The 23,190-nt window shown below is 41.2% G+C and overlaps 1 protein-coding gene across 2 annotated transcripts; it reads left to right on the top strand.

Annotated features, from left to right (window-relative positions):
- The first annotated feature begins 138 nt into the window (after positions 1-138).
- On the top strand, positions 139-22,850 carry TMEM168 (transmembrane protein 168). Of its 2 annotated transcripts, none has more exons than XM_042816155.1 (5): positions 139-219; positions 3,984-5,251; positions 16,528-16,670; positions 17,630-17,904; positions 22,207-22,850. In XM_042816155.1, the coding sequence occupies exons 2-5, from the start codon at positions 4,115-4,117 to the stop codon at positions 22,752-22,754; spliced, it is 2,103 nt and encodes a 700-aa protein (XP_042672089.1). In that variant the 5' UTR covers positions 139-219; positions 3,984-4,114; the 3' UTR covers positions 22,755-22,850. The 2 variants fall into 2 exon arrangements, with proteins under 2 accessions (XP_042672089.1, XP_042672090.1); XM_042816156.1 differs by lacking the exon at positions 139-219 and adding an exon at positions 1,504-2,841.
- The last annotated feature ends 340 nt before the right edge of the window (positions 22,851-23,190 follow it).

The following is a 23,190-nucleotide window of genomic DNA, read 5'->3' on the forward strand; positions in this document are numbered from 1 at the left end:
CCGGCTCCTCGGAGCGCCGCGCCGTCCTCCCGCAGCCGGGCGCCCCCACCGCCAGCACCCCGTAAGGCAGCTCTCCGAGCCCCGCGGCGCCGAGCGGGCGCAGGCCCGGCTCTTCCGCCGCCGCCGCGGTTTGGGCCCCGGCGCTGCCCGTAGCCGCGGCCTCAGCCTCAAGATGGCGGCGGCGCGGCGCGGGAGGAAGTTGGCGGGGCGCCTGTTGAGGTGAGTGCGGGACGGGACGAGAGGCTTCGCGGGGCCGAGGGTTCCCCGGAGGAAAGCACCGGGGCGCAGCCCCCTGCACGAAGCGGCTGTCGCGCATCAGGGCGCGGCGGGCTCCTGTGCCAGCGGCAGCAGCAGCGCCTGGCTCGGCGTTGCACGGCGGGTGCCCCCGACACGGCTCCGGGCAGCCGGTGGGGCCTGCCGGCCGGGCTGCGCTCCGTGCTGCCGCTTGAGGACGAACGGAATCGTTACTCTGAGGTTGGAACCTGTTCCAACGTTAGCGCGTTGACTGAGCGGTATTTTTCTTGCTGAAAGTCGCTTTTGCTACAAATGCTCGCAGAACTGGAAGAATGTGGCAGGAGGTGGGGTCCGGTAACAGGCTTTGGGAATCCAGCGTAGATGGGCCTTGCCCAGCCTTGAAACCAACGAACCGCCCTTGTGCTACTTTGGGTGTAGTTTGGGTTTTTTTCTGCCTGTGCAAATGGTGGTACAAACTGCCTTGGGAGCACTGTGCCTTTTTATGCAGAAAAGCTCCTGCAGAGTTGAGTGTTCAAATCTGTTTGCAGGCTCCAGGCTCTTGCAGCCGTAAGTCTGCAAAATTCAAAGAGTGCTTAGAAAGAAATGTACACATTCTGTTTTACTCAGTATCGAGTTTGATTTGATCAGCTGTTCAACTCGGAAGTGCCAGCTTGAAACACAGATGCCGTTTGAGGTAAAAGACAAACTTTGAACTGTCCTTTGTTCCAAGTTTAACCACAAATGAGTGACAAAAGCAGCAGATAGTTATATTTTGAAGAATAAATCTAATATAGGAATTCCCCATTGGATTTGCTGTGTTACAGTGTCTTGGTAAAATCTGTGTATCTGTGTACATAAATCGCAAAAATAAGGCTTTTTATTCTTTTAACCAAAATGTTGGCTGTGCGTTTTGATTAGAACATTGGTGTCTAATAGAATGTTTTCTTAGTGGACATTTTTGCTAATCCAGTAGAAAATCAGGAAGAGAAGGCTGGATTCAGGGTCTGGGCTGCCAGAATGCTGCTGTGCTGCAGGTAACTCAGCACTTGAACCAGCTCTGTGTTTTCTGCTATCGACATGCCCACGCAGACACCTTGACGCCAGTAGCAGCAGTTTCTGTTTCATGTTTCTCATGATGTGATGACAACAAAACTCAGCTCAACGTGTGCTCAGCCAGATAGAGAGGCTTGCTGTGGGGGAGTTTGTTGTGTAACAGCCTACGAAAAGTGATTTAGCAGCAGTGGCAGAATTTGAAGCCAGGCATTGTGTGGAAGCTCACGCATTTTGTGTGTGGGACAAACCAATGCCTTGTATGAAGCTGTTGTCTGAATGAATACCTCCAGCATTAATCCTTGTCTTGGAGGATGCCAGGAAGGTTCCATGACAGCAGGACAGCACGTGCAGCTCTGCGTAGCAACCATCAGACATCAGTGCTGAGAGTTGGAAGAGAATGTGAAATGATTCCTCTGTGTTTGTGGCTCGAATGAGGGCTAACTGGGAGCTTTGTGTGGAGGAAGAGAGTATGTGGAAGTTTAATAGATGGCTCAAGTGGTCTCCAAAGCGAATGTTGGTTGTGTTACAAGAATACAGGAGTAAGCACAGAGCTGTAATACCTGATAAGTTGTCACCAAGAACATGATAGCTAACTTTGGGCTGTGCGAGCTATGTAGAGAACAAGTGAAGTGCTTAGAGGCACCTGTATTACTGGGTGAGGGGCAAAATATTACGAGATCCTAAGTGTTCAGACAGTTATCAATTCAGTTTATATATATAAATCATTAATGAGTACTGTGAAAGGCATTGCTGAAATCCAGAGAACTCACAGAGCATCATGTAATAGCCATCCCTTGTGAGTAGGTTGTGTGTATTCTGTTTCAATTAAACAGATTTTTAATGCACAATTCTTTCCAAGTAATATCTGCAGTGTACCTTAGGTGAATTGAAAATGTTACCAATCTTAAGTAATTTAAAAAATAGGAATCCTTAGGCTCAGCTTGTCACTAAGCCAGTTACTTAAGGTGGTTTGATATTGCATATCAGTCTTTGGGGCAACCAAAACGTGTAGGCCAGTCAATCCCTCATTTCTGTTCTTGGTGCATTTAAAGAAACTGGAACATAAAACTGAAGAGAGAATGTGACCTTAAGGTAGGAATTTCAGTCAAAGTGTTCTCTAATGTTTCTCCTAATAAATAAATACAGTGAAATACAGACGTTGATGGAAATAGAAACAGAAGTTCTCAAAGGAGTTCTCATTATGAAAATTAATGGTATTGTTTGTATGTAAACTTGGTAAGATTAGACACCCATAGGATTGCAGTAGTCCTCATGTTTCAAAATTGAGTTCAGACCGGGAAGAAGCATATCCTGTAAAATATTGATGATCTCTAGTGAGATCTCCATAGATCTCACCTAAAATATGACTGTGTGTTCTGGGCTGAATTGGAAACAAGGAAGGTGATTATTCCCCTCTACTCTGCCATCATGAGGCCCTATCTGAAATACTGTGCCCAGGTCTGGGGTCCCCAGCATTCAGAAGATGTGGAACTGTGGGAGCATGTTCAGAGGAAGCCACAAAGGTGGTCAGAGGGCTGGAGCACCTCTGCTACGGTGAGTTGGGCTTGTTCTGGCTGCGGAAGAGAACATCGGGGAGATTTCATTGTGGCCTTCCAGAGCTCACAAGGAGCTTATAAATAGGAGGGAGACAGACTTCTTAGATGGTTTGATAATTATAGGATGAAGGGGAATGGTTTTAAACCGAAAGAGGGGAGATTTAGATTAGATGTTAGAGAAAGTTTTTTCACTGAGGTTGCCCTGGGAAGTTGTGGATGCCCCATCCTTGGAGGTTTTCAAGTCCAGATTAGATGAGGCCCTAGGTAGTCTGTGATCCATTGAGTAGCAACCCTGCCCACAGCAGGAGGTTGGAACTAGCTGGTCTTTCAGGGCCTTCCAACCTCAGCAATTCTATGATTTTGTATGGAAAAGAAAACCACAGCAGTTAAATGGGTCTGGGTAGGAAGAGTTTACATTTTAAATATAATGTTTATCTTGATTATTTTGTTTTTGTTGTTTGTTTCATGGGGAAATATGTCTCAGAGGTAAAACTGAAGGCACTGAGATTGTTTAAAAAAAAAAAAAAAAAGGCTGAATTTTATCTCTGAATACAGTGAGTGCCAAATCGGTTGATAAATGATATCACCATTCCTCTTCTGAGAAGTGGAGATGATGATAATTGCCTTTTTTGTGATCTATTTTGGGCTGAAGGTTGTTAACTGATGGTGAAGTTTTTTTTGTAAACTCTGTAGCTACTTGACTGGTAAAAGGAAGACTTGCAAAACATATTGAGAAGGTTTGGTATAAAGGCAGAACTTAAAAATGTGAAGTAAAGTAGAACAAATGTGAAGTAAAACAATGCTTTAAAGCAATAGTGAAATGTTTTGTAAGGTAATGGATAAAACAGAAATGCTTTGGATACACTTAGATATCCAATACAAATACCCAGTGGATGGTTCGCATGGCAAAGCTGCACAGGCCAAGTTTGGTTTAAATTTTTCTTGTTCAAATTATGAAATAAGATCTATGTGAAAACAGTTTGATGTATTAATGATGAAATAAATTTGAATCACCTTTAAAAACACACTTGTCTTGTATTCATTTTGTATTTCAGATGTTAAATGGATGTGTTGTGTTTATGTTGTATACTGTTAAAGAGAGTTAATTGCCACTAACATTTTTAAAAATTTCCCTTCCAGGCACTTCAATGATTCTGGACCACTGTTGCTGAAATGATACTACAAAAAGCAGTTGTCACACTGAATTTGTTGGATGAAACCCCAATATTTTCTTTCACTCAAGTGGGTAAAAACCCCTAACTGCAGTTTACATGTGTGGGTCAATACGTTACTGCTTTAGTCATTGTCTCTATGCAGCAATGACAAGGCTGGAAGAAGCAAACAGAGAAGTGAACATGCATTCGTCAGTCAGATATCTTGGCTATCTTGCCAGAATCGACTTGCTGGTTGCCGTTTGTATGGGCCTTTATGTCAGGTGGGAAAAAACTGCAGATGCACTGATTTTGGTAATATTTATTCTTGGACTGTTTGTTCTTGGAATTGCCAGCATACTGTACTACTATTTTTCAATGGAAACAGCAAGTTTGAGTCTCTCCAATCTTTGGTTTGGTTTTTTGCTTGGCCTTCTCTGTTTTCTCAATAATTCTGCCTTCAAAAATGATGTGAAAGAAGAAGCTACTAAATATCTACTCCTTTCTGCCATTGTTTTGAGGGTACTGTGTTCTTTGGTTGAGAGGATTTGTGGATGTATCCATCATCGACCGACTCTGCTGACAACAGTTGAATTTTTGGAGCTAGTTGGATTTGCAATTGCCAGCACAACTATGCTGGTAGAAAAATCTATGAGTATTATTCTGTTGGTTATAGCTTTGGCCATGCTGATTATTGACTTACGTATGAAGTCTTTTTTGGCAATTCCAAATTTGGCCATTTTTGGAGCCATTGCATCCTTACTCTTTTTTCCATCACTGCAAATTCCCACAAACCCTTTTGCCTTGGCCTGTTTCTTCAGCTGCCTGATTTCGGATCCCCTTCTCGATGTCTACTTCAGTGGACTTTCAGTTACAGAACGATGGAAGCCCTACCTGTACCGTGGTAAAATCTGCAGAAGGCTTTCTGTCGTCTCAGTGGGAGTCATTGAACTAATCTTTTTCATTCTTGCTGCCTTCAAGCTACGGTATTTGGATCTCTGGTACTTTGTGATACCTGGCTTTTCTATCTTTGGTATTTTTTGGATGATCTGTCACGTGATCTTTTTTATAACTCTTTGGGGATTTCACACAAAGTTAAATGACTGTCATAAAGTGTACTATACCCACTGTGCAGAAAACAACAGCCTTGACAGAGTTATGGCATCTAAAGGAATGCGTCACTTCTGTTTGATTTCAAAACAGCTAGTATTTTTCAGCCTTCTCGCAACTGCTGTTTTGGGGGCAGTTTCTTGGCAAGTAAGTAATAATCTCTTTATTTTGATCTCCCTCTTGAGAATGTCCCTGAGAATTACTGGCTTCTTAAAATTCTTGTGACATTTGGTGGTGTATCGTGTCATCAAAGCTTAGCGATTCAGAGTTGGAACCTTTGGCTTCAAAAGCTTCCTCTTCTGATTTAACGCTTTGTGTTGCCTTGACTGTGGCTAATGAAGGCAACTGGAAATTCTTCATGGCCAGAATGGGAAGTTCCAATCATGTTTCCAGGGTAAAAGAAGTGTGAAAAGTATTTTAAATTTACCCACTTAGAAGATTATTTTGACTCCAAATTACTCGTGCCACAAAATTTGTTCTAAAACTGAATCACTGCATCAGCTCCCACTAACACACACCATATTGAGGACTTTATTTTATGGACTGTTTTAATAGAATCAAGGCAGACCTTTGTTTTTAGAGTGCATTTTTCAGTGGTTTTGCTTGGTATTTAAACATTAATGGGAAGTCAGGAGTCTGACAAACCAGCAGATGGTTGGTGTGAGTGCTCTCAGTGGCTTACATTCAAATCTGTACATATCTCAGAAAGACCAGTTCGTAAAATCACAGTGTTCTTAAGACTTGTGGTGTTTTTTTTCCCCACTTAGGACCTGTGTGATTTCTTTATCAGAAAACATACATTCCTCTCGAAATGCTTGTTCAGTGTCCAAATTAAAGTACATTGCATGTTATCACTGGGGCAGCAGGGCAAAAAGGGAGTTTGGCATCTGCCTTCTTCGGTTGATCTGAAAAGCTTCAACAATCTCTTTTTATGTTCATGCGTCTCTCAAAAGAATTTTATCAATTAGATATTAAAATGCAAAGATCTATCTAGCAATCTAGTATCTAGCAATACAAAATTGCTACATGTAGCAGAAATATCTGTAGTTTCCAGAGATTTCCAAAACAGTTTCTCATTCCTGCAGTTTCTTAGATTTAAATAGCCTCGTGGATTAAAGGTATTACAGAGTTTTTTGAAAAGGCAATTAACAGGTGTTTTGTAGGAGCTGCGGTGGGAGAGGAGGGTAGGGTTTTTGGGTTTGTTTTTATCCTTTGTTAGGAGCACCAGAGGTTAACAGACAAGCTCGCCATAAAGGGCGGGAAGTTTTGCTTTTTCTTGGAGAAGTATTAACGTGTGTCACTACAGTGCCTCAACTTGCGGAAAGGACAAAAGAACCCCAAAAAATTACAGTAGAGAAGAAAATTGCCCAGAATATATTTCTCACATCATCCACCTGGACAAAGCATTTGACACTGTACTACACAGCAGTCTTGTCTCTAATTGGAGAGGTGTGGATGTGATGGATGAATCATTTGGCAGATAAGGAATTGGTTGGATGGTTGAGCTCCCAGATCTGCTGTCAATAGCTTCGTGTCCAGGTGGAGACCTGTTACAAGTGGTGTCGCTCAGAGGTCTGTGTTAGGACCAGCAATATTAAACATCTTGTCAGTGATGCAGACTGTGGGATTCAGTGCACCCTCAGCAAGTTTATGGATGGCACCACACCAAGTGGTGTAATGAAGGTGATGTGCTAGGGGATGCTATGGATGCTATCCACAGGGATATAAACAAGCTCAAGAGAAATGGGCCCATGCAAACAACATGAAGTTAACAAGTCCAAGTGCAGTGTTCTGCACGTGTTGAGGCAATCCCATGCATGAATACAGGCTAGGTGGAGAACAGATTAAGAGCAGCCTGAAGGAGAAGGTCTTGGGGGTGCTGGTTGATGTAGCACTCAACGTGAGCCAGCAGTATGCTCTTGCAGCCCAAAAAGCCAACCATGTCCTGGGCTGCATCAAAAGAGGGGTGACCAGCAGGGCAAAGGAGATGCATGTCCCCCTTCACTCTGCCCTTATGAGCTCCTACCTGCAGTACTGCATTTAGCTCTAGCCTAAGAAGGATGTGGAGCTGCAAGTCCAGAGGAGAGCCAGGAGTGATCAAAAGGCTGGAGCACCTCTCCTATGAAGAGAGGCTGAGAGAGTTGCAGTTATTCAGCTTGGAGAATAGAAATATCCAGAAAGACGTCATTGCAGCCTTCCAGTACTGAAAGGGGGTCTACAGAAAAGAATGGGAGGGACCTTTATCAGAGAGTATAGAGATAGGAGAAGGTGTAACAGCGTTAAACTAAAAGGGGATAGTTTTAGATTAGATGTTGGGAAGTAAATATTTGCTCAAAGGGAGGTGAGGCACTGGCACAGCTGCCCAGAAATGCTGTGGATGCCCCATCCGTGGAGGTGTCCAAGGCCAGGTTGGATGGGGCCCTGGGCAGCCTGAGCTGGTGGGTGCAAGGGGGTTGAGGCAGTGGGGGGGAATGATATGATACTGAATCTCCTTTCAAGCTCAAGCCATTCTCTGGTTGTGTTTATGGAAGGTAAAGGTGCTAATGCACTGAAAGAAATGAAACAATAGATTGGGAGACAAAGCAGTAAATATAGGATATCAGCGTATTAATACTGTTGACTTCCATATTTTTTTTCTTCTGCAAATGATGTGATTTTTATTGAGCAGAATGCAGATCTTTAATTTTGCTGTGCCAGATAACTTCTTTAGTGAAAGCAAATTTCTCACAATCTCTCAAACATTCTTCCTGGTTTCTTTGTCTTCACCCTACTCCTTTAATGTTCTTGGGTTAATAATTACAAAAATGGATTGGCTGGAGTTGCTCCACCTGTTTGTACCCAGCAAAGCAGTCAGAACAGATCAGCTGTACAAGTTGGCCAGGTAGCTGGGGGTGGTGGTTTGTTCTGATAGCTTCCAGTGCCTGTGTGTGGAGCCTTTCAGGGCTGGCTGCCCCCTCCCTACCAATCTGACTGACATGTTACAGCCCTGCTCTCAGGAGGGCTGCTTTGTGAGTGTGGCTTGCCTGCATAAGCAGGGAAGATTGGATTCAAACTCATCCTGTTACTTTCTGCTCTTTGTGCTGATAATTCCATGTCATTTCTTTTTTTTTCCATCCCTGTTGTGCGCCCCCAAAATAACTGCAGCTGTTATTTTGATCATTTTCAGGCCTCTCTAATTCTGGGGAAGTGCTGTTGTGCTTCAGAATGCCTTGTGCAGGACATTTAGCAAGAGGGAAGCTGACAATTCAGCTAAAACCGTATTTGTGGTATTTTTGGTTAAGTTCAGTTTCTAGCATCCTGTGTGTAAATAAGATAAGCTGTCACTCATCACCTCTGTCTGATGGGTTGTGTATTTACCTATTGAGTGGGAAGAGGAGTAATCATAGTGGCAGAAATGAAAGGCATTGGACCACATACTCATCCGGAAATACGTTTCATAATTGTAATTATTTTCAAAGATAATTATGTTGACATTTATTTTACTGTATTTGTGTTTCTTGCATTGTGTATTTACAGTAATGAATTAGTTTAAGATTATGAGTGCAGTTGTCTTCAGCTAAAAGCATTTCTGTCTCAGAGGTGTGATGTTTGCCTCACAGATCACTCTCTGCCTATTTCTTCTGCTGTCAGAAAAGGTGGTGTTTTATCAGACCTGCCAGAGCACAGCTTAATAAATGGATACCTTGGTAGTTACAGAAACTGCAAGAAGCCTTGCCTCTTCTGTATCTGTCTGGGCAATGTCAGTTTTCAAAATAATTAGAAGTAAGAAAGCAATGATATATCAGCATACAATTTATCAGTATAAATTGGGATTTAATATGTTGTGTTCTAGTTTTTAGAAACTGTTGCTCCAAAAGAAGAAAAGAAAAAGAAAACTGCTGATGTTAGTATGTAATAGAAAAAGATTTTAAGGCTGGTAGATGCTTTCCCATGACAGTGTCAGCTTAATGTTTATTAGTGGTCAAAAAAGCAAATTAAATACTGGGAGTTGTTGGGGAAGAACTGGAGGTATTTTTATCCACTGCATAAATACATAGCTTCAGTATTTTCAGTGCAATTCTTAATTGTCACCCACTAGATAAGAGAACAGGAGAAGGTTTGCAGAAGAGTGATGAAATTCATTAGAGATTTGAAACAGGAATGGCTAAATGAGAATGCTTCAGTACGAAAATGAGCTAAGTGGGAATATAAAATACCGTGCGTGTCAGAAAGTAAGTTCCAGTCCAAAAGCAGATGAGAATCAAGTTGGCATGAGACAAGTTTGAGAAGACAGGTAGGATTAGTTCCCTGTACAGTCAGGTTTGCTTGGACTGTATCACAGCACGCACTAAGTGGTCACTGAGGTGCAAGGGGAAACTGGACAAGTTGATGGGGACACATTTCCTGAGGCTTATATTCGTGTTATTTTCTTCTGTCTCAAGCAGGACTGTGGAGGATGGAAGTCCTGTCAGCCAAGGACCTTTCTTTAAGGGAAGTTCAGCCCTTGCAATCAGCCAAGGGCTGTAAGTCTCTGTTTCTGGGACTTTGGTATGTGCTTAGAAAGAACTAAACTGATTCTGTCTCCGACAGATCAAACTTGAAATGTGAAGAGTCAACCTGAAGGATTTGCTCTGGAAGCACAAGAAATGTAAAAGTAATTTGTTAAAGCTGATTGCACTCAAAAATTGAGAAGCAGGTTTTCAGTGGGACGTAATGACATGGTCTGCTTCTGAGAGTAATCCTACTTTTGCTGGAAGGGAAGGACACCTTGACTTGTCAGTAGAAACACGCTGAAATTTTTCTTGGAAAAATCTGCAAGCATTCTTCACTGCCTTTATTTTTCTGTAAATAATTTTAGTCAGATCAATAGCCTCTTTAACTCCAGTAGCACTTACTCATTTCAGCAATTACTCATGTGCCTGTCTGTAATTAGGCTATTGATTGGAACAGAATCCAGCAGAAGACATGCGAATGACTCAGGCATTACTTCTTTCAGATGCTAATAAAATGATGAAAAAATTGCACATGAAGGTCTTGGAATTTGCAAGCAAAGATCTTGGGAAGGTTTGAAGGAATCTTTTTCTAAGAAACTAAAAATCAAATTGTTAAGTGCTGTATGCCAAGGTAAGGGAAGAAGAGTCTGATTTATGTTAATGCATTACTGTCAGTCTAATTAATTGCAGAATTGAAGCTTTTGTATTCAAAAAAAATCAGAGTTCCAATAGATATGCTTTTAAGTTGACAACTGTTTCTGGTTTTGTTGTTACAAATGCGTGTTGGCTGAGAGATGGGCTTTCCTGTGATTAGAGTAGAGAACAGGGATGGGACACAATGCATCAAATCTGTCTGCCAGTGCATGTGATGACTATTTTCTGAAACTATTTTCTTGATTTTCCCAGTGCTATTTTTTTAGTCAGAAGCAATGCATCATTCAGTGTTCTCCAGAGACTACTCTTTTGTTAAATAATTTGTTATAAGGCTGTTTCTTTTGGTAGTTGGACTTCACAAGTTCTGTCTTTAAGTTGTCTTTCTTCCTGTAGAGTAGCCCCTGTTTTCACTGGAACAAGCTGTCCTTCATAGATGAGTTATCAAGTTATTCTTTTTCTCCTGAGCTCTCTTCCTGGAGTGTATTGGCTTTATTTGCAGAACGACTGGAGAGGAGCTCAGCAGCATTACTTGTTTATTTCCCCGTAAGTGCACAAGACCAAGGATAGGTAAAACAGAGAGCTATTATTTAGATTGGGTACTGAAATGCAGGGCAGAATTTTTCCTTACAAATACACAAATCCATCTTTGTAAGCCTCCTGTCTCTCTGGTGCAGGTGATCCCGGGCTGCCTGCTCTGGGCGGCCCTGCCCAAGCAGGGGGCTGGAGCAGATGACCTCCGGAGGTCCCTGCCAGCCTCACCATTTGGCAGCTCTGTGATAATCTGAGCTGACATCTGCTTATGAATTTCTGTTTAATCATGGGGGCTTTGCAATAGCTATTTGTAACTGGCTTCTGATTTAATTTAATGCTTCTTTATTTATTTCTTCCTCCTCGTTGTTGTTTTCAGCAGTCACGTATCACTAATGCTCAGTTGTTAGATGCTGTGTTGGAATTGTTTCAGCAGTGGTTTTCTCCTTGGGAATGGAGTTGTCCTATCCATGAGTATAAAACAGTATACTTTGATGTAAAGTACCTCTAACTTCTGGTGTCTTAAGTTACATTTAACCATAAAGTTGCTTTGAAAGCTAAATAAAAGCAAAGGATAGCACTGCTAGCAAATCTCACTCATCTTCCATTGTCTGTCATCTCAGTAGCCAAAGCAAGAAGTATTTTTTTTAAACTTTTCCACATTATTTGAAATGAGAATGTATTATATATTTCCTAAATATTCTTTAGAAGAACACAGACAAAGGCAAAACCAAACAGTAAAACCACCAGAAGCCAAGAGATAAAAAAGCTTCTTATCTTTTCAGTTGTATTGTAGGGATGGTCCGTGTCCTCTCTCTGCTTTTTGTGTGGTCTGGGATCAGTAGGCACTTGGAGTACAGAGAGCTGCTTTGGGCTGAGATTGCTTGAGCAGTCAGCAGCAGAGACAAAACGGGCTGAACTGCTGAAAGAACAAAATCCCTTTCTGGCTCCGGCTGTGAGTGCACAGCCATCTGCTTCTTTAAGGGCAGTCATCAAAACCTTTGGATTTACTGAGTCTCCACTTGGCATCTGAGCTGCTATCTTAGGGACCCACCTTAAGACTTACAATAATTAGTTAATTAGATACTATTTCTTGCTGTGGTGTTATAGTTTCGATATTTTAAAATGTTCTTTTTCTTTTTTTTCCTTTTTTTTTCTTTTGCCTTTTTTTTTTTTGCCTTTTTTTTTGCAATTTTTTTTTTTGCCTTTTTTTTTTGCTTTTTTTTTTTTTTTTTTGCTGTGCTGAATTAAAATATTTCATCTACTGTTTCTCCAACATCATTAATCATTCTTGTATTTCTTAGTGGTGTATTTCTTCTAAATCAAAACTGTGATGAAGAGCTGACAGCAAGTGCCAACATGTTTACATTAGATAGATGTCTATAGGCATGAAATATATATTCTAACAATAAATACGCTTTACTACTTGGTAGCATAAGATGGAAGCTAAATGAGGATAAGTTGAAACCTCAGGTGGAGCTGACTCATAACCTGGTAGAGCACATTTTCCCTTCTTCTTTAAGATTTAGTACAAACTAAGGAGCAAGATGGATCTTAGAGATGATTACTTTTTTTTGTAAGACCCTTATCCAACAAGTACTTGTGAATTTTCCTGCTGGTATCTTCATTTAATAGGAGTACTTTCAGCAATTAATTGGAAATTTGTTTATTTTTGAATCTGACTCAGTTGGATATGTAATGAAAACTGTAAATTTTCATGATGATCTCAAGTTCTGTTATTGCAGAATGCTCTGTAGGCTTACCACAGTGTATGTTTTAGGGGCTTGGGGAAATGCAGGGAGTGTTTAGAACATGATAGCATTTTCTAAGTAAACTTCCAAAATACAAATTCATTAATTTAATGATGTAATTGTATTCCTTGTGATATTCATAGAGATATTCTTCTTATAGAAGAAAAGCTGGACATGAGCCAGCAGTGTGTGCTTGCAGCCCAACTGTATTCTGGGCTGCATTAAACAAGGGGTGGCCAGCAGACAGAGGGAGGTGATTGTCCCCCTCTACTCAGCTCTTGTGAGGCCCCATCTGCAGTACTGTGTCCAGGCCTGGGGCCCCTGTTCAGGAAGGATGTGGAGCTCTTGGAGCTGGTCCAGAGGAGGGCACTGAGATGATCAGAGGGCTGGAGCATCTCTCCTGTGAGGAAAGGTTGAGAGAACTGAGCTTGTTTAGCTTGGAGAAGAGAAGGCTCTGGGGAGACCTCATTGTGGCCTTCCAGTATTTGAAGGGAGCCTATAAACAGGAGCGGGTATGGCTGTTTACGAGGGTGGACAGTGATAGGACACGGGGGAATGGTTTTAAACTGAGACAGGGCAGGTTGAGGTTAGATATTAGGAGAAAGGTTTTCACACAGAGGGTGGTGACACGCTGGAACAGGTTGCCCAAGGAGGCTGTGGATGCCCCATCCCTGGAGGCATTCAAGGCCAGGCTGGATGCGGCTCTGGGCAGCCTGGTCTGGTGGTTGGTGACCCTGCGTATAGCAGGGGGGTTGAAAATACATGATCGCTGTGGTCCTTTTCAACTGATATATGTTGTTTTTGTGGTTCAGGGTATTTTTTTGTTTGTAACTTGATCATTCTGATTAAAACACTAATGCAACATAGGAGCAGTTTGTTATAACAAGATCCAAAACTCATATTTATATACATCATGTTTATATGTGATGGAAAAGCTGGATTTGTCATAGTCCTAAAGCTTGACCACTTCATGGTCCGTGCATTCAGGCTTTTCAAGGTCTAGAAAAACTGCTAACTGATCATAAATGGGAAACTTTTCCAGATGAGCCCTTCAATTTTTACGGTAACTTAAGGCAAGTTTATCTTCTGGTATCTACAGTTTCAGAAACCTCCAAATCTGGAAACTAGTTTAGCAAGAGCTCCAATATTTCATCAACATCATATACTTTACCAAGTTTCTAAAGATTGAATGCTTGGCAGATCTTTGTAAGTTGTCATTGAGTCCTTTTCATTATCAGAGTTTGTTTGGGAACTGAGCTCTATTCTGCTGACATTTGGCACAAAAATGAGTTACAGGGTTATTTTTCTCCTTAGTTACAACAGAACAGGTTGAGGTTGTGCTGTAATGGTTATACTGTGGTTTGGGGAAATTACTCTGAAAATCCTTATGGTCTGACACAGGATTTGAGAGTTGCTTCATGAGTGCTTCTTTGTACTTCAGTGGGGACTTCCTGTCTCCTAACTCACCCAGTGATCCTGACCCACTGAGCAGTAGGCATAATTGGTAAAGAATATGTCTGGAATGATGGAAGATATCTCCTGAGATGGCTAAGAAAATGATGCACATAAAGGTGATTATGAATCTCCTGTAATGTACTTGCATTTAATATGCAGGCACTACTCCTTATGGATTCAAATTATTAGCACTAAATATGAGATTACATTACACCACGTGAAATCTGACTGCTTTATTATCAAGAGACTTATCACCTTTTACAGACTATATTTGAACTGATTTTGTTCCTCAAATGTTAGCCAGTCACAACATATTAAACTTTTCTGATGAGATGTGCTGTGCTGCAGGTAAGGGAAGCTCTCCTTGGTTGTTGATGGCATGATAGATTGTCTGCTCAGTGTCATGGCCTTGCTCTTCAGCACTAGAAACTAGGTAAATAAACTTCTCATTGGTAAGGAATTCTATAAAGCTTAGTCAGATCTGGATATAATTTTATAGTGGTTTCAGGTGGTGGAATTTGAGAATGATGCTATCAGTTAACAGTTATCGGTTATTTGAGAGCAGTGCTATCAACTATCAGTTAATGTTATCAGTTAGTTGTCAGGTAATATCAGGTTCTGGTGCTTATTTGTGGTAAAAGTATTGCTGTCACCATTTCAAGGACTCGGGTGAAATCCTATCAGAAGTACAATGGACTACTATTTAAAACTGGGACATTCAGAAACCACAGGATCTTAGAGCTGGAAGCACAGGAGATGAGTAAAGCTTTTCTTTGGAAGTTGTGCAGTGTTCTTAAAAACTGAATATTGTTGCATTAGCTCTGTGCGCCAGTGAGAATGGAGTTGGTTTAAATATCATTTTTCCACTATGTTTTACATTCCAAATTGTAAATTGTTTTTTCTGTGTGTTAAGCTGAACTACCAGTCTGCAGCAAATCGCTAAGAGTGGTAAACAGGAAAGCAAAATCCAGGTTTAAAAGCAAATACTAATGCTGTACATTACATATGTACATACACAGAGAGCACGTGTAAAATAAATGTGGTGGAAGGCTGTGGACAGGAGGCTGTAGGCATGAATTTATTTCCTTTGCTGTAAAACGAACATGAGTACTTGATAACTTTACCGTGAACGTTAATGTTCTTGGTTGTTTATGTGTTGTATTGTTCTACCTTTCCTAAAGCATTTTATGCCTTATTAAACCCAGTCACATCATATTTAAATAAATAAGGGAAACTTGAAGCTGATCTGCCTCTCACTGACACCTGACATTTCAGCAGTCTGTTTTTATTATACTGGCATTAGTGGCTGCAACTGAGTTTTGGAACCTTACCTTTTTCATTGAAGTGATCTACTTTTCACTGTTACTGAAGTAATCCTTTCCAAAACTGCTTTTTAGCTACAAAACAGGGAAATTTCATGAAGAATATCAGCTGTGTGAATGCAACGAAGTCCAGTAGTAATTCTCTTTTTCTTGTGATACCTATGTACATAAAGATACATAAAGAAATGTCTTAAAAAGACAATAATGCAGTATGCAATAATCACAGTAATGTTCTTAACGGGTCTTTGTGTGACACATTCAATTGTACCTTGCTGAGGAGATATGAGTGTGTGTGTGTATATATATATATAAAAATCTCTTAGCATTAAAAAGCAAGAATAGTGAAACGGTTATTTTTAATGCTGTATTATAGTATGCTGTCATCTCATGCTAGGTGCATAATATTGTCTGCAGTACTTTACTGATTAAGTCCCAATCCTGCTAATATTTACAGAAGTACTTATTTTATACACATAATTTTCTGGCATTTGATATCACTGCTTAAATGGGTGAAGCTTAAGCTATGATCAAGGCTTTCAAACCTAAATCCTGTGCTGTCAGTGATTTCAAATGCATTCCTATCATAGAATCACAAGGTTGGAAACGACCTATAAGATCATCTAGTCCAACTGTCTCCTCACCACCGTTGCCACCACAAGCACTAAACCATATCACACAGCACATCGTCCAGATGCCTCTTGAACACTGCCAGGGACGGCGACTCCACCACCTCCCTGGGCAGCCATTCCAGTGCCTGACCACTCTCTGAGAGAAAAAGTTCTTCCTTATGTCTAATCTAAACCTCCTCTGATACAACTTGTGGCCATTACCCTGAGTTCTGCTCGTTGCCTGGGAGAAGAGGCCAAATCCCTCTTCACCACAACCTCCCTTCAGGAGGTTGTAGAGTGCAATGAGGTTTCCCCAGAGCCTCCTCTTCTCCAGACTGGACAATCCCAGCTCCCTCAGCCACTCCTCAAAAGACTTGTGCTCCAGACCCCTCACCACTTTCTCTCTGAAGAGTGATCCCTGCTTACCACCAGTGTCTTCCCAAACCGCCAAATTGACCTTTCATTTGTCTTTAGAGTACTCAGTGTTTAATGTGTATGTAAATATATGAGTATTCATTACATATAATAATTCTCATTCCATGTTATGCTTGATCAATACAAGGAAAACACATTGAAGCTGTGTATAGGAAGAACTTTTTATGCAATACCTAAATCTGTCTATTTTCTTTCTAGCCATCCAACGGGATCTTCATGAGTGCATTTCTCATTGTTTTGCCTCTGGAGTCCATGGCTCATGGGCTGTTCCATGAGTTGGGGAACTGTCTGGGAGGAACGTGTGTGGGGTATGCTGTTGTGGTTCCCACCAACTTCTGCAGGTACAGTTACCATATCCTTCAACTTCACAGTAGTGTAAGTGAACTGTTAGCAAACAGAGGCAGTCCAGTGCTGTTACTTAGGTACTTTTGTATTGCTTCAAAAAGAGTGAGTAACTAATTCCACTGGGTATCTTGAAGGGCCAAATCTCTTGCTGTTATGATTAATGAATAGCTTGCATTTTGGAATAATGAGGCTCTTCCATTACTATTCAGGAACGTATGTCCACATACTTGAATACACTTGGCTTGTTCCAGCTACAGTTCATCATTTTCTTAGAACTTTTGTTTTCTAAACTGTGAACACCATTATCTGAAAGTTACTTCTTGTGCTGAAAGATGAGCACACACAACCAGCACATGCAAATGGGTTATTGTATCTGCATAAGGGAGTACCATATTGCATAAGGACTATTTTGGAACAGAAATACATGAATTCAAAATATCAGAGTAAATTGTGACTTGCGTTTCTTCTACTCTGTTGTTGAAAATTAGTTTGCTTGATATTTTTTGTGCAAACTAGTGTTCCTTTTTCCTGCACCCAAATATCTGTGAAGAAGTGCCTGTCTGATGGCAGTGTTCTCTCAGTGGACTTGATGAAATAGGGGAGCCTTGCATGTTCAGGTCACTGCTTGTCTTCAAGCAGCAAGTTCAGAGTGCAGGCAAGAGCGAATCTGAGTCCAGAGACGCTATTTCTCCCTGCATGGAAAAAGCTGCGTGGGGCTGAGTAAAGGTTCACGCTTTGAAGTGGAGGAGGTGTGACAACAGGGAGGGGAAGTTAGTGGCTCCTCACTGAAATACAGTGTTTGGCATTGTTTGTAAACTGTTTTTCAAGTTAATTTGAATTTACAGTAGTAGTGCTTCATAGCAGAGAAAATATGTCACAGGAAGAAATTTTCAATTGCTAAAAGTCTGCTAAACCTGAGGTAATTATTGATCAGAACTGGTTCTCTTCTCTTTAGTCCTGACGGCCAGCCAACTCTTCTTCCACCTGATCATGTGCAAGAGTTAAACCTGAGATCTACAGGCATGCTTAATGCCATCCAAAGATTTTTTGCATATCACATGATTGAGACATATGGTTGTGACTACTCTACAAGTGGACTGTCCTTTGATACCCTTCACTCCAAGATCAAGTCTTTTCTTGAACTTCGGACCGCAGATGGACCCAGACATGATACATATATTTTATATTACAGTGGTCACTCACATGGCTCTGGTGAATGGGCACTGGCAGGTAACTTTTGTATGTTCCTTGTTGATAATTTTGGCATTGATAAATCATGATATATTGCAAAACTTCAAAGTCACGTTATCTCATAGTCCAGAACGGCAAAGAACCACATCTTTGGAGTACAAGTTCATGTGAGCTCCTAGAAGGGAAGGAATCGCAAACAGAATAAATCACACAGAATGACCCAGGTTTGAATGGACCAAGGATCATGAATTTCCAACCCCACCTGCCACATGCAGGGCCACCAATCTCCATATCTAATACTAGACCAGGCTGCCCAGAGCCCCATCCAACCTGGCCTTGAACACCTCCAGGGATGGGGCATATACAACTTCTCTGGGTAGCCTGTTCCAGCACCTCACCACTCTCATAGTAAAGAACTTCCCCCTGACATCCAACCTAAATCTTCCCTCCATCTACTTCAAACCATCTCCTCTTGTTCTGCTGTTATCTACCCTTTCAAAGAGTTGATTCCCCTCCTCTTTGTAGGCTCCCTTTAGTTACTGAAAGGCTGCAATGAGGTCACCACACAGCCTTCTTTTCTCCAGGCTGAACAAGCCCAGCTCCCTCAGCCTGTCTTTGTAGCAGAGGTGCTACAGTCCCCTGATCATCTTTGTGACTCTTCTCTGGACCATCTCCAACAGTTCTCTGTCTTTCTTGTATTGGGGGCTCCAGACCTGGACACAGTACTCCAGATGGGCCCTCACAAGGGCAGAGAAGAGAGGGACAATGACCTTCCTGTCCCAGCCCTCTTCTGATGGAAGGAAGAAAGGAATTGGTAATATATAGAGTATGACTGTTAAGAAATTCAGGGCTTACAGGGAATCATCAAAATTGGCAAGGTTGCAGGCTGACTGCTTCTGCTAGTGGAGAGAATAGAGAAATGGAGAAACCTCTTTTCTTTGCAGCTAACTAAAGAAGCAGCCCTTTCCTTCCCTTCCTCTGTATGACAAGTATGAACTGCATGAACTTCTGTCCTTTGTAGTGTTTAGTCAATTTGATAAGAATCCTTTTGCAGCTAACTTTTCTTATGATCGTTGACCCCAAATGTACGCTTACAAGTTTAAACAGTTTCTTATTCCACTTACAATTTGAAAAGTAACCTTTAAAGATTACTTCTTTTTGTTCCAGCAAGTTAATGTGGAAAAGACAGCCTCCTGCTCTAAATACAGATATCCCCTGTACTTCAATGAGTATTTGCTCACTGTATTGAACAGACATAATCTGTTCTCATTTCCTGGACATGGCGGAGCCAGCACATTTACAAGTGAATCTTACAGGGTCCTGTATCACTGTGACAGCTAGGCTGTCATGAAGGACTGCATGTGTGTCCTTAAGACCTATTCTGTGTTTTATAAAAGTTAAAATTAATAAAAGCTGGTACAACCACACTAGAAAAGCAGCTCTTCAAACACTAAGGAAACCTTGTATTGTGGAAAAAAAAACTGAGGTTTGCTGGCATCCTAGAGTTTGGGAGTCATTCTAGGTACAGTGTAGCCTCAAGATTGCAAACCATTTTCCCCCCTTCTGTCCCTTTTTTGATCGCCTTGTTTTATGCAGTTATACATCAGTTGTATAAGAACAATTGTTTAGTAAACCTGTGAAGTTTTCACATTGGTGATAGGCTTAGCCTTGTTCCCTTGCTGTATGAAACTGGCCTTCTGATAATTTTGTGTGCAAAATACGAATCTTGTAATGATAACTCTGAAACTTGTTTTCTTCCTGGGTCAGAGTTGGTTTTCATGGATAGCACTGTGCCTCTGAGCTGCTGGCAGCTCATCAGCAGTCTGCCAAGACATGGTCTCTTGAGCAGAGTAGACAGATTTGAGCTTGGCATGCAGGCATGGTAAGCTGTTCAGACACAGGTCAGTCTTCTTCTGGAGGCCAAACACCTGTTTTGGTGCAATTCCATGCCTGAACTATTATTACACCTGCTGATGAGCAGTGTGTATTTTTTTCCTCAAAGGCTTCATCTGTATCAGTAGGTTTAAAAAACAAACAAACAACAACAACAAGCTGCAGCAATAGTCACTAAGCATGAGTGATGTAACGTGGTATGTACCAGCATGGCAGAATTACTTGAGAATTACTGAGAATAAGGTGGCTGCGTTCAGGAGAGCAGCTGCCACCTCATACAGTTGCCAAGTCTGTCCACGCACCGTGTGGAGCCTCAAACTGCTCAGCTCTGCCTACTGCCAGTGCTCCAGCCAGCAGCACAGATACCATTAGTTTACTAGGGTATGTATGACCAAACATTGATGCAGAAATTTAACAGCATCCATATCATTACTTAGATTTGGCCAGCTTGGAGTGTGGCAGAGGAGCCTAGGCTCCCTGTGCACCTGCTTAGGTAGCTGTAGCCAGTATTAAGCTCTGTCTTTACTTTTGGAGTAAGGGACAAGGTAACATTTGCAATAAAGTTTACTGCAATGTGTAAATGCAGTGATTTTTAGCATCTTAACCAGTTCCTTTTCAGTTCTCTTTCCAACCACCAATCTTCAATTTCGATTTGGAGATAATGTGTAGTCATATAAAGAAAGGGAACAGACAGTTACCGCTTGCCTTGAATACACTTTGGGATTATTTTCCCATTGCGAGAGTTAGATAAATTATGGGTGCAACTTGATAGTCCTTCCAGTCAGCACTGCTATTGTGAGTAACCTGAAGTATAGACTGAGAAGATGAAGGGTATTTGACTGTACAGTGGCACAGCACGTACTCTGTAGTGGGCAGCGGCGTTTTGTGACAGATGGAACGTTTGGTCATTAGCTCCTGTAATGTGTACCATCCTCTGACCTCTGGAGAGGAGTAAAGAGATGGCAACAAGGAAATGCATCATTTGCATCTAATAGAAAAAGCAGTGTCTTTCTCTTGATTTATGCAGTGAGTCTGCACAGCAGTAGCAGTGTAGTCTGTGCTTTGTAATGACATCTTTTAAAGAAGCCTTTCTGGATTTATTAGTTCAGTAATGATGTTTCTCTGTAGTTGGAAGGTGGGTTGTAGCACAGTGGTGTATAAAAGAAACTGTTAACTAGTCATGCATAAAGCATGAGCAGTCAAACGACATGGGAGGTCGTGTTCTTCCCACTGAATGCAAGGCGAGAGCTGGGCTAATCAAACTTTGTTACTGAAACTGTCAGCCCAGCTGCTTGTGAAACCTGCCTGAGCCAGATGTGGCCAGATGCATAGATTTCTCACAGAGCTTGGTGCCTGAAACTTGCTCTGGCCATCAGTCTGTGTGGTCGAGGTTAGTAGGGCTGGAAGTGGAGGGGGTGTTTGTGGATGAAGGATGAGGTGGTTTTCTTTGGACAGTTGTTAACAACTACATTGTTTTTAAATCACCTCTATCCCTGCTTAGTTACACTGAAATAAAGTTTACTTATAAGCCTTTCAAATGTTAACAAATAAATTTTTACTGATAATTGACAGAGGGGGCTTACCTAGGGGAAAAAAAAAAAAAAAGGAAACTGGCTTCTACACAAGTCTCTGTTGTAATTACATAAAATACAGCAATCTGGAGATCATGTACCAAGATTAAATCTCTATTATAGATTCTTAAGGTTTTCTTTGGTACTATTTTTTCCCAAGTCTGCATTCGTTTTAGAGAAAGTTGTAGCCCTGTAATTTTGGTTTTACTTTAACTGCAGTGTTGTGCTTAAAGCTTGAACTCCAGGCTATTAACTTGAATTACTTCTTTTGTCAACCCTTACAGACAAGTGTGAGTGCTGAAATATGCAGGTATTGTGTTTGAGCTTCATCTGTGCAATTCAATTCCTATTAACAAGATTTTAAAGTTTGCTAAATGTACTTATGCTACACAGGGAAAATCACTCTGGAATTGAAATGCTGTTATTTTAAATTACATTTTCCTACTTCTCTTCTGTAAGTCATCTTAATTTCTTTATTTTTTTAAAAATGGATGCTTTCAAACCAGAGTGTTTTTGTTGTAAATCTGTACTTCCAACCTCCAACAAATAGACGTCAGTTTCTTACATTAATAATCACTTTGGAACTAGTGGAGTTTTATTCGTTTGTTTGCAAGATGTTTCCCTTAAACGCTTGGGTAAGTAGTTCGGTTTTCAAAGCTGCATAGATCTTGCAGTATCCCTTACACTTAGGCAGAAGGAATCCCCATCATAGGTAACTGTATTTAATAAAAATGTGCTCTTTAAAAGCAAAGTTGGAGCATAAGCTGAGATGGAACATGAAAAGTTCTGGCACTGAAGTTGCAAGTTATTCCAGTTAACATTCTGTAGAGTTTTGTGTTTCTTCGTGTTGATACTAAATGTGTTTTCCTTGTGGCAGGAGGTGATGCTTTGCGACTTGACACACTTTTGGAGTGGTGGAGAGAAAAGAATGGCACTTTTTGTTCTCGACTCATCATTGTTCTAGACTGTGAGAACTCTCAGCCTTGGGTTAAAGAAGTAAGAAAAGTAAACGACCAGTACGTCGCAGTGCAAGGAGCAGAGATGGCCAGAGTTGTAGATGTTGAGGAAGCAGACCCTCCGCAGCTTGGAGACTTCACCAGGCAATGGGTTGAGTACAACTGTAACCCTGACAGTAACATCAGCTGGTCAGAAAAGGGACGTACAGTGAAAGCGGTGTACGGCGTGTCGAAACGCTGGAGTGACTATACTCTGCACTTGCCAACAGGAAGTGATGTTGCCAAACACTGGATGATCTATTTCCCACGTGTTACCTATCCATTAGTGCATCTGGCAAACTGGTTTTGCGGTCTCAATATGTTCTGGGTCTGTAAAGCGTGTTTTAGGTGCTTGAAAAGATTGAAAATGAGTTGGTTTCTTCCTACAGTGTTGGACACGGGACAGGGTTTCAAACTCGTCAAATCCTAATTAGGAACCAAAGAGAAAATGAAGTGAGGGCTCTGGGAACTTCCTCACAGGTTTTTTTATATGACTGTTTTCTCTGAATAAATCTGCTGCACTCACTTTGTTCAGCTCTTTGAGCAGCTACAGTATATGCAACAGTTAGAAACTGCAGTCTTAAACAAAAGAGGGTAGGACTATAATATTTGTGTTTTGTTACTGGACTATATGTACATATGTAAGAGACTTCATGAGACCATGCATTTTGGCAACAGTTTGCATGTTCATATGTTCTACTTAAAGCAGCCTTTGTTCAGAATTACCAGCGTGAAAGACAACAGCTCATATGAATGTTAGAGCATGCTTTTTTGTCATTTATATCACTGTAAGATAGGAAAGGAAGCAAGCTAATACTTAAAATATATGTCCTTGAAGTTATTTGGTGGGTTCAAGGATATTATAG

Source organism: Centrocercus urophasianus, unplaced genomic scaffold, assembly GCF_019232065.1.
Source record: "Centrocercus urophasianus isolate 14NV4802_14NV808 unplaced genomic scaffold, USGS_Curo_1.0 seq_15, whole genome shotgun sequence".
In the NCBI taxonomy this organism is placed as follows: domain Eukaryota; kingdom Metazoa; phylum Chordata; class Aves; order Galliformes; family Phasianidae; genus Centrocercus; species Centrocercus urophasianus.